Consider the following 17,400-nt stretch of genomic DNA (forward strand, 5'->3'; position numbering starts at 1 on the left):
GAAAGAGAGAGAATTCAGCAGACGTCGTAGGATCAGACGGATCATTTTTGCTCATTCAGCGGTACCTGGGTGCGGGAGTGTCCAGGGAGGTAAAGTGCACCAACGATCCACAGGGGTAGAGCTACTTCCTACACTTGGGTGAGACTGACCCTCATTGTGGCGGACACCAGGGGTATTGGTGCCACGTACCCTATGTACCTTGGGGGACACCCACCTAGTGTTGTTGTTAGTGCTGTTAAATATGTGTTAGTAAAGATAAGTAGTTATACCTGTGTGTGTATTTTTGTTCATTGACTACATTGGTTCCTGAGAGGGGTTATCCTGCAGCGCTGGGATCCCTCCCAGGTGGAGGCGCTTCATACCGATAGAACAAGATCACCCCAGGCCCCCAGTGGTGGAGGATTAGGCCTCCTGTACACTACTGTAAATAGGTATTCAGCATGTGTAGTTCAGGGGGAAAGGGGGCCACACATACACATACAGACACACACACACACACACATATATATATATACAGTGTGTGTGTGTGTGTGTGTGTGTGTGTGTGTATATATGTATATAATATATGTATATATATATATATATATATATATATATATATATATATATATATATATAAAAATATAAACTATAGAGAAACTCCCGCTACTGCTTGCAATAGTGAATTAATAATGATGGGTGTAGGTGCTGATGGTGCAATATAAGAATGATAAACAATAGAGGAAAGAACCCCAGTAGAGCACTCATACACTGTGTTGAGATGATGGTGTAAATTTAAAACTAAATTTTATTAGAAACATAGTAGAACAATGGGGATTAAACTCTGTATCACTACATTTACTTACCTAAGGGATATGATAGTCCCCAGGTAGGTAGTGGTTATTGAAGTGTTGCTTGAGTACACTAGCCCCCAACTACCTTAATTAGGGAAGCCTGGGGGAAAGCTAGATTGAGGGATTATAAGTACTTTTCTTATGTGGAATGCCAATTATATACTTATAGTGCATTGGTGCAATAGTATTGAAATGACACTGCTAATGGTGGGTTGATTGCACTGCCTGTAGTTAGCAATAGAGTGTAATTTAAATCTTGATAAGATAATGCACCTTTGTTGCTTTAAGGTTAAATAAACAGTGAGAATTACTGCCCCAAGGATACACAACAGCTATAGCTCTAGGTCATATTGTTAAAACCTATAGCTCTAGCTGATATTGCACAGTGTAGTTATAATAAAGTGTGCTGCACTTCTAAAGCCTGTTGCTATCTGCAGTAGGTGATAGATTAAATAGAGCACCATATAGACAAATGGTGGCAGTTGCTATATAATCTGCCCCAGACCTGAAGGGTGTGCTATTTAACCATATAAGGCTTCGTCCATGGTTACTGATTGCGTGCTGAGGCGCACGGAGGCTGAGGGAAAGCGGGTGCTTTCCCTGGCTTTAGACCGCACGCCGTCCGGGGGCATGTGGGGGGGCGGGCCAATGACGTCACAGAGCTGGTTCGCCCTCATTGGGCGAAACGCTCACGTGACCGGTCCTCCGCTCCGGCAAGCGCGAAAATTTAAAATGTTCCTAAGACCTACGCTTCCGCGGGCTTAATAATGTGCAGGGCACTGAGGGAGTCCTGTGATAAGTCCCAGCATCTCACAGTAAGGCAGCAAGAAAGTCCTGTAATACAGACCAAAGTCTCATGTTTATGGCATCAGCGACATCACAGAGGAGGATCTCAGGCAGTCTGGTGTTGCACACGGGTCACAGGGTGGTGGGGGTGCTGTCACAGCTCTGCTCCTACGTCCGTTTCGACAAAAAGGCTTCTTCCGGGAGCCCTGCACATTATCTATCTGAGGTGCTCTATGTCCTTGGGCTATTCTCATAGAACTTTTGCTCATTACCTTTGAGCTTTGCATCTCTGGGGATTTTACATGAGTGCTATTAGTGCAATATTTGGATTTTTCTCTCCTGCTGCTTACTCCATATGTGCAGCTTAGTCAGGGCATCATGATACAGATCTGACTTGCAGCACATTATAGGGTCTAATTTTTTTGCATTTGCTATGTGTCTTACCATCTTTCACCATTATTAAGAGGTTTATGTATATTCATTATATATTTTTTCTGTGGTCTGGATTTACTTACCATTCATATTAATCATTATCTATTGCATTGGATCGGCCGATCTTAGTCACACTACTTGGGGAAAAATTATTTTTTCCCTTGGTTCTGTTATGCTATATTTGCAATAATATATTGTTATCTTGTTTTGGTTCTTACCAGACCTATTGTACCTCTTTGGTGTTTCTACGCTGTGTCACATAGTGATTTGTCATACGATCTGTGTGGGTCTGTTTTATGTGTTTTTTTTATACTTTTTGCTAATAAAGTCCATTTTTTTCTATTTTTCATTATTCAGTGTTTGAGTGCACCTCTTTGACCCTACTTTTTCTTTTTCTTAGTTAAATATATATATACATACATACATACATACACACACAGTGTGTGTGTGTGTGTGTGTGTGTGTGTGTCCCAGGAGGTAAAAATGTAGCTCTTCACAGAGCCCCACGCAGTCTAAAGATGACCATGTAACCTTAGATGCTAGGAATCAAGAAATGAAGACAATTATCATTGTTATCACTATTTTAAAAGATTCTAACATCATAATGGCTTCTGGGGGGGTGGGGGGTTGCTGCTTTGCTACTTAAGGAGAGAAGAATGAATGTATATCTTTATTTGTATAGTACCATATGCATAGCGCTTTACAGTAATACACATGATACAATAATAGGATACATCGTAGGAGTAAGCGCTTTAGACATAATCTCAAGACATAATCCCTGCTCCGGAGAGCAAATGCTACATATTGGACCATATCTAGCATAGTCCTTCAGTGGGCATATCAAAAAAGGTAGCATACTGTATTCACTCCCTGTAATATTCTCAGTAACTCATTTTGTTTCCCTTTTCCTTGTCCCACAGGAGCCTGTGTCTATCAGGGTTCTCTATTTGCGGTAAGTCCATTTTTATATGAGCTATTGAATCAAAGCTTTGCTGCTGTCATGTTGTAATGCAATTTCTCTTGTTACATTGTACATGAGTTTAAGTAGGAAAACTGCACATGTTTTTAATATTTAAGAATTCAAAGTCTCCAGTGGGCATTTGTAGTATTTTGAAGGCTTGTTACAAAAAATGGTATTTATGTTCTTAACGGTTTGATTTTTTTTTTTTTTAACTTTACACTGGATGCTAGTCGAGTGTTTTAAAGAGTAAGCATTTTTCTGCATGCTAGTACTTGATATCTGCAAACAGGTCAAGATGAACACTGGCGAAAAAACAAGCTTGCCAACAGAAGCACAGAACAATGATGTGCTCTCTCGGCTTAAGCCAAAGATTTACAAAAAATGCTTGATTTTCAACCCAGTACAAGGGGTGCATTTTCTCTGTCTTATTCCTACTCGTCGATGTATTCTTTCTGTCTTTCACATGGTTTATCATTATCAGATGCATTGGCCATCATGGTTAGTTTTTCCTCCTGATCATCAATTTGATGGATATTCGTTTCCTGAACATTTATTTCTTTATTAAATAAATATTTCACCCAGAGAAATACAGTGAGATAGCAATATGAGGGCATCCACACCAGAGAAGTGCAGGGGACTGAATTATCAGTTACATTGCTCAATTTTCAGAGGACTTTGAGAGTATCTGACAGACGGTTCCAAAAAGGGAATGCGGAACACATACTACCTTTTCTTAACCTCTGATCTTGCAGAGGGGACGCCATTGTGCATACAGTACCCACAGCAGTTACACAGTGGAGGAGTTTTTAAAAAGACCTATCTCCGTCAAGTTCAATGTATATTACATTTAATTGACTGAGACGCTCATCCTATATTTGTGTTTATATTGATCCAGAAGAAGGCAAACATAAACCCCAGTGAAATATTTGCCAATGATGTTTCATAAGGGGAAACAATTCCTTGCTGACTCCAGTAATGGCAATCAAATTTCTCCCTGGATCAACACCCTTCCCATGTTTACTTATTTGGTACTGCATATCCCTTGTACACCATATGTTTAAAAAAAGATGTCCAACTTTTGTTGTTGCTGAAGATATCTATTGTATCTGCTATCACAGTCTCCATGGGTAATGCATTACACATTGTAACTGCCCTTACTGTAAATACCCCTTTCCTTTGTTGCTGGTGAAATCTCATTTCCTCCAACTTTAAGGAATCACCCCGCGTCTTTTGTACTGCCCGTGGCATGTAAAGTTCCTTAGAAAGTTTCCTGTATTGACCTTGAATATAACTGTAAATAGTAATCATATCCCATCTTAGTCTTCTAATTTAATTTCTAAATAGTCACAACATTTGCGGATTGACAGTAGCCCGGCTTAGGCACAAGCGAGTCCTAATTAGACTATTACAGCAGTTCCATTTATTCGCTTTCGTGCTGTTTAGTTGGGAATTCGGTCCTACATTTCAAACACATAATAAACTTTGTGAGACAGCTGTTACAAATTGTAGCAAAGGTGTTACGCAGACAATTGCTTTTACTCCTTGAAAATCCTGCATAAGCTGTGAAGTGGCCCTGCTCTGCTCCTTTAACGCTGCACTACCACATTCCCCATTTTTTCTTATTTGCATATGTAAAGCATGTGACAATGTATAAGGCTGCGCTTATAGTGACGGCGTGGCAAAACAAATGTATTGCCGCTTACAGTAAGCGCGACGCGACGTGGCGGTGCGAAATTTGGAAGCTGGTCAAATTTGATTTTTCAGAGGCTGTCGCCACATGTGACAGCCTCTGAACCAATCAATGGCCAGGTCGCTTGCGACGTCGCTGCAAAGCGAAATGCAACTTTCGCGGGTGACGTCATCCGTCGCGTCGCCGTCGCACGTGGCCTAATTCTGCACTCTTACCTAAGCTGGTAATCGTTTGGAGCTCCTGTTTTAAATTTGTCAAAATCCTGATTGTGTGCTTAACGAAATGGCCGCCTTCTGTGCTTGCTGCAGTCTCTGAAATGCTGCAGCTGATACACTTAGTAAAATAATGTTACATACTGTAACAAATTGTTACAGCTTTCAGCGTAATAGACAGTCTGCTGCTGGGGACACAGCCAGGGCCGCAGACAGACTTGACGGGGCCCAGAACTAGTGTTACGACTGCCCCCCGTGTCGGCGGTCTTGTGCGCCCCCCATTTCACAGCATGCGAGCTCCCTCTATTCCCACCCCCTCTTCCCATGTCTTTCTCTCCCCTCCGTCTCACTCCCTCTCTTCCTCACTCACCACCTCTCACCTCTCACTCTCCCCCCCTCCATCAATTTCCCCACTCGCTCAATCCTTCCCCGCCTCGCATGTATTTCTCCCCCCAAATATATATAAATCTACCCCACCCCCCAAATACTTATATAAAAAAGTTGTGTGTGCTGAGCACGCACATTGTAAAATCACAGAAATTGTATTTACGATGGTGATGTTTTTAATTCAATGAAAGAGATTTGAGAGTATAATTTATTTTATTTATTTTTGTGTTGAAATTTGAATACGATCACTTGGAATACATGATATAATTGACTATGATAACTAAAATAAGATACATATATTTTGGATTGTAAAGTACAGTATCAAAATGCCGTTACTCTCAAAAGTCTTTCATTCAATATAAATCATAACAATCAAAACACAATTTCAATGACAAAACCCAAAGAAGTTTGACATATAGAACGCACGTGCTCGACACACACGCTTTTTTTTTTTTAATTAACATTTTGCTTTTTGCACTACTATATTTATACTCATGGGAAATCCTCTAATAAGAGTGGTTGTGTGTGTGTGTGGCCGCCTCTGCACATGCGTGGTCCACAGAGGCCGCTTCTGCGCATGCGTGACCTACAGCGTGCGCCGGGCCTCTCTCTCATGCCAGAACGTGCCAGAAGCTGGGCCCAGCTTGCTTCCGGCATGCACCGACGTCCGAGAGGCCCGTCACGCACCAGGGTCAGAAGCTCGCTGTGGGACTGTAAGTGAGGGAGGCCCGCAGCTCGGGAGAGTCAGGCCTGGCTCCAACTAGAAGACCAGCAGCTGGGCCCACCGCAGCCACCGGGCAAGGAAAACTTGTCCCGGCTCTCCGCCCATGTCTGTGGCCCTGGACACAGCAACATATCTGTTTGTGATACTTTGTTGCCAAACTGCAGAGCTTAAAAAGGTGTGTGTCAGAGCCTGTTTCAAAATAGGAAGTGGATATGACTTTACAAAAAAAAAGAAAATAATGGAATTAGGAGTTCTTGAAAACGAGAGGTAACTGTCAATGTATTCTTCCTGGTAATACATTTTATAAATAAATAAACAAATAAACATAAAAAAGCAGACCGTATTATCTAATACGACAGAACTGATTTATTAAAAAAAAAATATTGGATTTTTCACATTTTGCTGCTTTAAGCAGATCTACTCTTTAGAGAACCATAAAAGGTCACGCAAGATAACCACATTCATAATTCCATGTTCAAGCACCTTTTATCTTTCCCCATTACAATCCTGGGAAATGACTGCTGCACTGGATAAATGTTTTATATTTCAATGTCCCTATTATACATCTTAGTTAAATCAACTTTTTCATGTGACTAGAAACAAGTTTACCTTTGATTTTTTTTCTTTTTCTAATTACAGAGACACTTTACACCTGTTCATACTGTATCTTTAATAAGCATGAATTACCTAAAGTTACCCAAAATCTAAATTTTCATCATTTACAAAACATTAGTTTTTTTCAATCATAATAGCAATACGACATAAATAAAACAGATAGTAATAGCTTTTATCAAAGAAAATAACCCTATAGCTATCAAGGCAGCCATCATATGTGGATCCCAACAATTGTTAAAAAAAAAAAAGGATGTGAGCACATTGATTAGTGATACCGTTCTTTACTTGGATTAAATTAGTCTCTCAGGAGCAATGTCCCTTTCTCAGGTTAAGCAGTAATGCTCTACAGATTATTTTTACCAAGTAAAAAAGCAGAGAGGCAGACAAAATAATATGTGAAGCTGTGCAGTTAAACCTGAGCATGCGATCATTGCTCCGGGGCTTTTCTTAAAAATATATTCTTTAAGACCAAATAAAAAATATATAATTTACTATTGGAAAGCTCACTGATCTTTGCACAATTGAGTTCGGACTAACAAGGATAACACAATGTAATAAAACACTAAAGAGAACAAACCCTTTAGTATCCTGTACTGCCCATTTTAAAGTTACAGTTTTAGGCCCAGATCCACAACACGGTGCTAAGCATTAACACGCCTCAGTTCCTATTCAAACGAATGGGAGTAAAGGCGTGCTAACGCTTAGCACCGTGTTGTGGATCCGTGCCTCTCTTAACAACCAAATTCAACTAAACATAGTAAAATGTGGACCAGATTAAAACTAGGATAACTGATATTGTGACTCACATTTGAAGTCAACCTCAAGTTCATTATTATTTGTTTGTCGCTTTATCTAATTATACGTCATTTCTAACTTGAGAACGGTCTTTTTATAGCTTTAATCTTGGTTCAATAAACGTTCGAAAACCTCACCTCTAAAGTGCCACTGTCTGCTTCTTCCTAATAGACATAGCAATCCCTCATGTAACTGCATTCATATCAACCTGTTTAGGATCGTCACGCAAGTTATATATATATATGCTGTTAGAAGTTTGCTGTCTGAACTACAATGTATGATCATCTAATAACCACATCTGGAGAGGGGAGCTATATGTTAATCTACTGAAGCATCTAACTCGCAAGTTGGTCAAAAAAGAACAGAACATGAAAAGAATACAGATAACACACTGAAACAGCTGTCTCCAGGATATATAAGGGATATAGTTCATATCAGACTTCAGGGGGCATTGTTTAGTACATGTTCTTTTTGCCTTGAGGGAGGTAACAGTATCAGCTGTGCTGCGCCTTGTAAAACCACAGTGGAAAATTCCACTGCAATTTCATGATGTAATTAAGGGGAACACTTGGCTATGTATGGGCATGCAGGGCAAGTGCCTTTGTTTTATTACACAGTACTGTCACTATACATTCACATTGCAGACCTACAGATCCAATGAATTCCTCTCTATAGTATTTACAGTCTGATCTTTGTTGATAAAAAGATGAATTCAAGGACAATGAGGATTTGCTGCAGGGCTTGAACATAGAGAGATATTCTGCTCTTCTTTGTATATACTGCAATATAAGTGACTTGTCATAGTTTCGTGATGTTGTTAATATATCAGATCATTGGTCTTTCATGATGCTTGTTAAAGCCCCGTCAAAATGCATGTGGAATGAAGTTTCTCAAAGCTGGACCTTTCACTCTCTTTTCCAGAACTTCCCAAAAGATGAAGTAGTTATTGACGGTTTTCATTGTGTTTGGCTGCCATGATCTCAATGGCAATCTCTGGTGGCCCATGTTATTCTAAGGCCTCGGCCAAGCTCCCCACTGGCGTGCTGAGACTCAGGAAAAGCGGGTGCTTCGCTGGCCTTAGACAGCGCGCCGTCAGGGGGCGTGCCAGTGATGTCACGGAGCTGGTTCTCACTCATTGGGCGAACCGCTCACGTGACCGGCCCTGCGCTCCGGCGAGCGCTGAAATGTAAAAATCTGCTAAGACTTACGCTTCCGCGCGCTTGCGGAAGCGCAGACGAGCCCCTACTAAAGCCGCTCTAATTGCGGCTGTAGGGGCTCAGTGCCGAGCGGAAGCGCGCCACAGCGCGCCTCCGCCAGCAAGCAGCAACCCTGGACGAGGCCTAAGACTGGCACCCAGTTTATGATGTAATATTTTCACAATGGAAACATACAGCAGTTGATCACGTTTTCCTGAGATCTTGATAATTGTGAAATAATGAAATAAACGAATAATTAAATAAAGTTGTTAAAGTTAAAAAAAAAACGAAAATAATATAGGGTGGTATGTTAAGACAATGGAACGAAGAAAAGTCGATTTCAGCACAATTACAGTATTCGTTTTTTTTTCTAGACAAATAGTAACCAGGGAGGCTTATACAACCAAAGAGGTAGCAGAGGTTTTTTTTACACTACACGTAGATTGTAAGCTCTTCGGGGCAGGGACTCACTTTCCTAGTGTTGCTGTCATGACTGAAGCGCTTATTCCCATTATGTGTTCTATTATCATTTCACGTGTATCGCTGCTCTGAAATGCTATGTACCTGGATGGCTCTATATAAATAAAGACATATATACATACATACACTAGTAGAATGAGAAATAACCATGCATGGCGGAGAATAATTTGGTACATCCCATTATAATATTTGTGCCTTGTATCTCTTCCTGAACGCACATTACAGTACTGGCATTCTACACATCTCCAGCTGATGCACTTGGTGCAAAGGCAGAGCTAGGTACCGTGATACATTGATGCAGGATGAAAATGTTTTTTCCCCATGCTTGATTCATATCCCCTGAAGTTTGTCTGCTACGGAAATCAAACAGACAAGCTGCAAAATTATTTTACACCTTTTAAATCCATACATCCATTGAAATATGTTTAATTGCATTACCACATAGAGTATATATTTTTTAAATTCCTAGTAGCATCATACATGTTTCTAAATGTCGGGTGCTCTTGGCATTTCTGAATGTACTGGGAGGAAAATGCATATGAAGATGTTGTGCACATCAGACTGTACCCATAATCTACACAGCAAAGAAAGCAAATACTAATATATTTCAATCGGGCATTTGGGACCTGTTCACAGAAAGATTTCTTCCTATTTGTAGAGAATTATGCTAATACCCCTCTAAAATGGTATTTATTTCAATAAAATAAGACATCTGGTTATTTAATTGCAGCTTCTGGCAATTCACAGAGTTGCTAATTCTTTTAAACAGCTACTGTGTCCCAGTTTTCTCCTGGGCATTTGTCTTTTGCTTGAACACATAAAAATGAAAGGTAAGACCTGCTCGTTCCTACGAGGGGCGTGACACCTTGAGATCTGAAAGAGCCATGAGGCAGGCAAACCCACGTTGAAGGGTTCACCGTAATAAAGCAACAATGATGTAATCTAACTTTACAACACAGACCCAAATCAACAAAACTCTGTTAAAGGAGCAATCAAAGCAATATCCTACATAGATATATATTTTTATTTTTTAAATAAATGAGTTCTGTTGTATTGGATAATACTTACTTCCTTTTTTTTATTTTATATTACAATAACATTAAAGCCTGTGTTAATGAGATGTACAGTAGAACGCCTTTTGTCTTTGCATATAATAATCTTTGAGAAATCGTGTTAACCTCAGGGAAGAAAACGTCCGTTCTTGTTTTAGGTAAAGTCATGTTATGAGCCCTGATTTAACAAAGCTTTGTGGATCAAGAGCCCATAAACTGCTGTTTAAAACAAAATTAAGGTATTTAGCAGCGCAACATCGCCACCATTTCTAACATATTTTAGGATGTGTTTCTATTCAGAACATGGAGTGATTCAAGGATAGCATTGAAAAACGTTCATTAGAGGGTACAAAAGTACATGTATCGTAATGTGAAACAATGCAATGTAACATTTCCACTGACCAGTTTTAAAGCACTTTCACAAGAATGACGGAAATGTCCATTTTGAATACCTTCAAATGCTACGTTAATCATAACTTAAACTCAACTTAAGAGGGCTATTTGTCAAAGTCTCCAAGCTGCAAAAGTGGCGTTATAGTTAAGTGGAGTTTTCATGGTCACATTGGTCATGCATGCTGCACAGCTGTATTAGGTCTGTGGTTAGAAGAGTTGGTCAAAATAGCTGTGCTATAAAATATCAAGTATCTAATACCTGGCTTAGTTTGCTGCAAGTAAAAACCAATGGGATTTTTATTGCTTTATTTGAAGCTTAAATCTATATAAAGCAGCAGTTTGCGCTGCTCTTTTTTGGTGACCTTCTTTTTTTTTATTTCCTCGTACTACATGCCCCGGAGCTGAACCGCGATATTTTTATCTGCGCGAGCCTCCCCAGCGCCTGAAATACATTACTTACTTTTTTGACTTTGTATCACTGTATTGTGTTTGCATACTGATATGGTAAAATGATTGATATATTACAGTGATGTATGATATGCTGTAGTAATATGTTTGAGCGTGTTTGTCTGTTTCACCCCTGTCTGAGCGACACATCTGCAGTATGAGCTGCCAGGGAGGCATTGAAAATGTAGACACTTTTCAGCTCAAACCATTGTTTTATCCCTCGGATCGCTAATTACTGTATCAAGCTAAAACCTGTCATCCTGGGACAAGCTTTTACAAACTACAGTACCGCCTCCTCCAATCTTTTCCACTTTCCCAGGTTTACTGTATATCATTATTGGATAAGCACTGCCTTTGGTGAAAATGATCATTTAACCATTCATTTAATAAATAACCATCTATGTTGAACATATCTAATTCACAATTGTAACTTCCCAGTTGCGTCGGCGCGGGAGTGGGCAAGAAGGCCAAAATGAGCTGGTGACCATGATTTAAATGTGTGAAATTATAACAAGCTTTTGGTGTAGTTTATGGTTAAATTTTTGGTAAAAGTACCACGTTTGTAATACCTAATTAACTCTAAGATATTGGTCGTTAACAAGTGGTCCCAGCAATCTGGTCTCCCTCTCTCCACGGAGCGAGAGGGAGTGGGGACGTTGCTCCCCCCAGAATATAGCTCCACCCTGCTCTTTTAGCTGTTTAATGACAGTGCGGATAAATACTGCCCTGCTCCTCTCTTGTGCTAATAACCAGATTCCAATGTAAAAAGAGGAGCGGGACAGGATTTATCTGCGCCAGCATTACGCAGCTGACTAAAGGGGGCAGGAATAAATGCCTAACAATGGATGTATATATATATATATCTATCAGGACTTAGTGTTTCAAGGGCTGTGGCTGAAAAAGCAAAAAGCTGCAGCTCTGCAGACAGTGCCTGCCATAACATTGCTGTGAGAGGTCAATACTTCCAGATCGGACTCCCCATAGCTATAATTTTTCGGCATGCTGTAAAGTAAGTGCTGAGAGATTACAAAAATCTACAGACATACTCGCCCAATGCGTTTCTCCCATAGGACTTTCTCAAGGGTTGTTGTAACATCTCCACTCCTGTCATTTTCCTTTATACCCTATAACATATAGGGGAGAAGCAGCGGCTGAGTGAGTAAATACACTGAATCTGATAACGACACCGAGTTTGAATCAGGGAAACCTGGTTCAAATCCCGGTGTCCAATCCTTATGACCTTGGGTAAATCACTTTATCTCCCTTTGCCTCAGGCACCAAAAACATAGATTGTAAGTGCTTTGAGTCCCATTGGGAGAAAAGCGCTATATGAAATAAAGTTATTAACAAAACCATGTGTCACTATCCAATGATCTTAAATAAGTAATTAGGGTGAACCAAATGCAAGAGTGTTTGAAATCAAAGGAAGCAACTTCATCATACAATAAACATTAAAGAAACCCTTTGGTTCAAATGTATCTAATGTTATTGTTGAAAGCTTCCCTTTGTAATTGTTACCTCCTCTTGGACCTGCCTTGACCAATTCTATGGCTGTAAACTAGTGTTGTACCGACCCCTCTTTTTTTTTTTTTTTTTTTTTTTTACAAAAAACGGGTACCCGGAGAAAATTAGAAATTTTGCCAGCTCCTCCCCGGCTGTCCAATAGGAACGCTCCTCCCCGGCTGTCCAACAGGAACGCTCCTCCCCGGCTGTCCAATAGGAACGCTCCTCCCCGGCTGTCCAATAGGAACGCTCCTCCCCGGCTGTCCAATAGGAACGCTCCTGCTCCGGTCACATGTTCCCCGGCTCCCACTAGCATCAGCTGTGATGTGTTCCGCTGCTCTCTCCAGCTCAACAAGGACGTCTTCTGCTGCCACCGCCACCACGATATCTGCCGCTGCTCCCACGATGTTGCCACGGTTCTCCTTACCCTCCGCAGCGGTCTTCCTCACCCACCGCCGCCGGCTGCAGGTAGGGCTTTGGTCCCGCTGCGGCTGGCGGCGCACGCGGCCGCGGGCCACCAGCTCCTTTCCTCCAGTCTGGAGGTCCCCGCTGGCTCCCTCTGGCGTGGCTGACTGCGTGCTGTGACGCGTCAGCCAGGCGGAGCTACAAGGAGCTTGTGGTTTCGGCAAGTGCCGCGTCACGTGGCATGCAAGGGAACCAATCACAGATTGGATCCCAGCAGCCAATCCGATTCCCCCCCCCTGCTCCGATCCCCCCGCTCCGATTTCCCTTGTGTGTATTTGTGCCTGCCTGTGTGTGCCTGTGTGTGCCTGTGTGTGCCTGAGTGTGCCTGAGTTGCCTGAGTGTGCCTGAGTGTGACTGAGTGTGCCTGTGTGTGCCTGTGTGTGCCTGTGTGTGCCTGAGTGTGCCTGAGTTGCCTGAGTGTGCCTGAGTGTGCCTGTGTGTGCCTGTGTGTGCCTGTGTGTGCCTGAGTGTGCCTGAGTTGCCTGAGTGTGCCTGAGTGTGCCTGAGTGTGCCTGTGTGTGCGTAGGGCTGAGGGGCTGTCTGCAGTGCTGCGCTGTTTATGTTTGTGTCTGTGTGATGGTCCCGCCCCCTCACGTCATGGCCGCGCCCCCCCCCCACTCGTTTTGGCCACGCCCGCCCCCCGCGCCGGAAAAATGTCACTGCAGACCGCAGATCGCGGTGCAGTGAATTGCACGCGCCGCCGGCAAGCAAGGCGGCCGTGCGGGCGCGTGAAGCGGGGCCTTAGCCCAAGTCTTCTAGTTTTCAGCTGCTCTGCTCCTGCCGTTCTCCAAGAGGAGGACAGAGGGAACAAAGTGCAGAACACGGCACTTACCCCGGCGCCGGTTCCAGCCCCCTGCTGCCAGGTCCGAGTAATTTCCAGGTAGCTGAAAAAGCACTGGTACATCATGTACACATTTACTCAGTGCATCACTGCTGTAAACGTTAAAACTGATTTATCCCCACTATATTTTTCCAAAAAATGGGCAGCTGCAGCATACTGTACGATAGCTTAATTTTTTCTATTGCATGGATATGCTCATAGATTTATTGTTTAAAATTACGTATTGTGTGTCCAATATATTTCATTCCACAGCTGCAGTTCACCACAGAAATCACAAATTTTGATTGTCAGTTCACAAATTAATTCATATAAAAACATTTAGTTCGACACATTTTTAAAACAAAATGTTTGCATTTCAAATTTGCACATTTTGCACATTTTACTCTTTCCACATTTTAAACATCCTCGTGGTTTAGGTGGAAGGAAATATATACCTCCTGGGATACTATTATCTCTGTCCAAAAAAGATCTGACACAAATATCTTTTCATCCCGACTCGTGTGTTCTGCTCAAGGATGTCTTCTCTCTACCCCCTTTTTATCTAAAGCCCTCTTTCACCTTAAACCTTTTTCACTTTCTGCCCCACACCTATGGAATTCCCTTCCCCTCAGTACCCGACTAGCACCCTCTCTATCCACCTTTAAGACCCACCTTAAGACACAATTGCTTAAAGAAGCATATGAGTAGCAGCGTGGATAATACTATACATATGATACATGAAGCTTGGCCCCCTGCAGACGCACTTACCTGAATGCCCTCCTACTGTCTATGTATGTTCTTCCTACCTACAAATTAGATTGTAAGCTCTTCGGAGCAGGGACTCCTCTTCCGAAATTTTACTTTTGTGTCTGAAGCACTTATTCCCATGATCTGTTATTTGTATTATTTGTTATTTATATGATTGTCACGTGTATTACTACATTAATGGTGCTATATAAATAAAGACATACATACATACATACAGTACATACTCTTACTTCCCCTATAAACACATTGGGAACTATTTGGAATAATTTCCTCAAGTACAAGGTCGCTTTTGAGAATAAACCAATTTGTTCTCATCATTACTTCTCTGGAAGCTGAATGATATTGTGAGATAAAAGCTAAATTACAATGCTTATCATCATATTTTTGATTTTGTTTAGGGACTAAATAGGTAATCCCTTTTTGTTTCCAAAGCCCTTATCAGAGAAAGTTTATGGTAACCTCTTTGTTAAACTCTCTTTCTTAGACCATCATTTTGTCTCTTAAATTAATTTTTCTTCAGAACAATTGCATCTTAATGTAAGAATTTCCCCAGTTGGCATATTTTCCACCATGTGGTTCAGATGAAAGCTCTCTGCATAGAAAACGGAGTTCCCAGCTGTTGATTTTCTATGCCGAGTAGACTGTACCTTATTGTCATTATCCACATACAAGGCGAAGTCCACAAATACTCTCAGGATCGGATGTGTGTGTGTGTGCGTGTGATGCACAAGTTCTAATAACGAATACTAATATAACTTATAAACGAACTAGAGTAATCATATGCCCCCTTCCAAATTAAGATGACATCATCGCTAAAGCGCCTCCACTCACACATCCGATCCCAAAAGGAACTGCACTCTGAAACAAATCAGCTTCTTTCCCACATTACCCTAAATAAATTTTCAATACATGGAACAAAGGTGCTCCCCATAGCTGTTGCCTAGAACTGTAAAAACAGGGGGAATTAAATAGAAAATAGTTGTGTCAAGACTCAAAGCAACAATCCATTCAAAATCCTATATGTGATTTTTTGTTGTGTAGTATTGGATAACACTGCGTTTTTTTACCACCCCTCATTCTTTATGCCCTTTTTAAGACATTTAAATATATTATGCTTCCTTGGGTTACCTTAGCAACCAGTTACAAAAGCACAGCGCTTCCCCTTTTGAAATAGACAACTATATTGGGAACCCTGGTGGGAACAGGATCTTTGCCGATCAATCACGGGAGAACGGATCGATCGGCAGCTTAGGTACAGTAATTACATTTTCTTAAAGCTAACCAACTGCTGTATCTATTAATAAAAAAAATACAAACTATATTGCCACTTCAAGGCTGTTCACATAGAAGAATATAAAGCTTCCACAATGATAGTTTCCCGTACGGCACACCTGTGAGCACGTGACCTGTATATGGGACAGGGGTTAATACACTGCTCTCTAGCTAACCCACTTTTCTCCACGCATATTATATATATATATATATATATATATATATATATATATATATATATACAGTGTTCGACAAACCTATACATTTGCTCGCCCCGGGCGAGTGGATTTAACCCCCGGGCGAGTAAATATTGGCCCAAGCAGCACACGTTTGGTACTAGGTGGCGAGTAGATTTTTTTGTGTGGCGAGTAGATTTTTTGGTGATTTGTCAACCACTGTATATATATATATATATTGTATGTCTTTATTTATAGAATGAGATGAGATGATGGTCAGAGAGAGGAAAAGGGGAAATGGAGAAATCGGAGAGAGAGAAGTTCTTAGTGAAAACCAGGTCTAAGTAGTGGCCATCCTTGTGGGTGCTGGCTGCAGTCCACTGTTGAAGGCCAAAAGAAGAGGTTAGAGAAAGAAAGCGGGAAGCCCAAGGGAGAGAGGGGTCATCAATGTGGCAATTGAAGTCCCCAAGGAGAAGAACAGGGGAGTCTGAGGAGAGGAAGAAAGAGAGCCAGGATTCAAAGTGAGAGAGAAAGGCAGAAGGGGGATGAGTAGAGGTAGGTGGGCGATAGATGACCGCCACATGAACAGGGAGCGGAGAGAAAATCTGGATAGTGTGAGCCTCAAAGGAGGGAAAAGCAAGAGAGGGAGGAATAGGAAGGGTTCGGTAATGACAGAGAGAGGAGAGCAGGAGCCCCACGCCTCCACCCCTGCCATCAGTGCGCGGAGTGTGGGAGAAGGAAAGGCCACCGTAGGAGAGGGCAGCTTCCAGAGCAGAGTCAGACTGAGTGAGCCAGGTCTCAGTTATAGCAAAGAGAAGCAGGGAGTGAGAGAGAAAGAAGTCATGCACAGAGAGGAACTTGTTAGAGAGGGAGCGAGCATTCCAAAGGGCACAGGAGAAAGGGAGAGAGGAGGGAGGGTGGCAGGGGATGGGTATGAGGTTGTAGGGGTTGACACCAGAAGGAGTAGAGGTTGCAATTGGCAGGCAAGGACGAGCGCATGTAGGAATAAGACAGGGACCAGGATTGGGAGAGATATCCCCAGAAGCAAGGAGGAGAAGCATGGATAGAAAGAGGATGTATGAGGATGATTTGTAAGGGTGTGTTTTAGTGCAGGGGATATAGCTGTATAGGTGTCAGAGGATGCAGCTAAGAAAGGAGTTCATGTATAAAGAGAAGTGGTGAAGGAAGGAGAGATGGAGATATATGAATAGAGTTAGAGACATACTGAGGCTGGTAAAAAGAAGTGCATAATTTGAGAAGAAGTGAAGTCACAGCAAATATAAATGGTAAAGGCAGCATCACAGCAGTAATGATGCAGTCTGGTATTGATGATATCCTCCTTTCCAGCGTAGTTCAAATGCAGGAATCAGGGCCAGATGGGGTGTCCACTTCT

At 41.8% G+C, this 17,400-nt stretch overlaps 1 protein-coding gene across 2 annotated transcripts in view; it reads left to right on the forward strand.

Annotated features, from left to right (window-relative positions):
• The window catches only part of FRAS1 (Fraser extracellular matrix complex subunit 1), a 431,436-nt gene that overhangs the window by 20,510 nt on the left and 393,526 nt on the right, over positions 1 to 17,400 (forward strand). For both annotated transcript variants that reach the window (XM_075606876.1, XM_075606883.1), the window contains exon 2: positions 2,972 to 3,003. In XM_075606876.1, the coding sequence (XP_075462991.1) occupies positions 2,972 to 3,003 (32 nt within the window). The remainder of the gene's footprint in view (positions 1 to 2,971; positions 3,004 to 17,400) is intronic.

Source organism: Ascaphus truei, chromosome 1 (assembly GCF_040206685.1).
Source record: "Ascaphus truei isolate aAscTru1 chromosome 1, aAscTru1.hap1, whole genome shotgun sequence".
NCBI classification, from domain to species: Eukaryota; Metazoa; Chordata; class Amphibia; order Anura; family Ascaphidae; genus Ascaphus; species Ascaphus truei.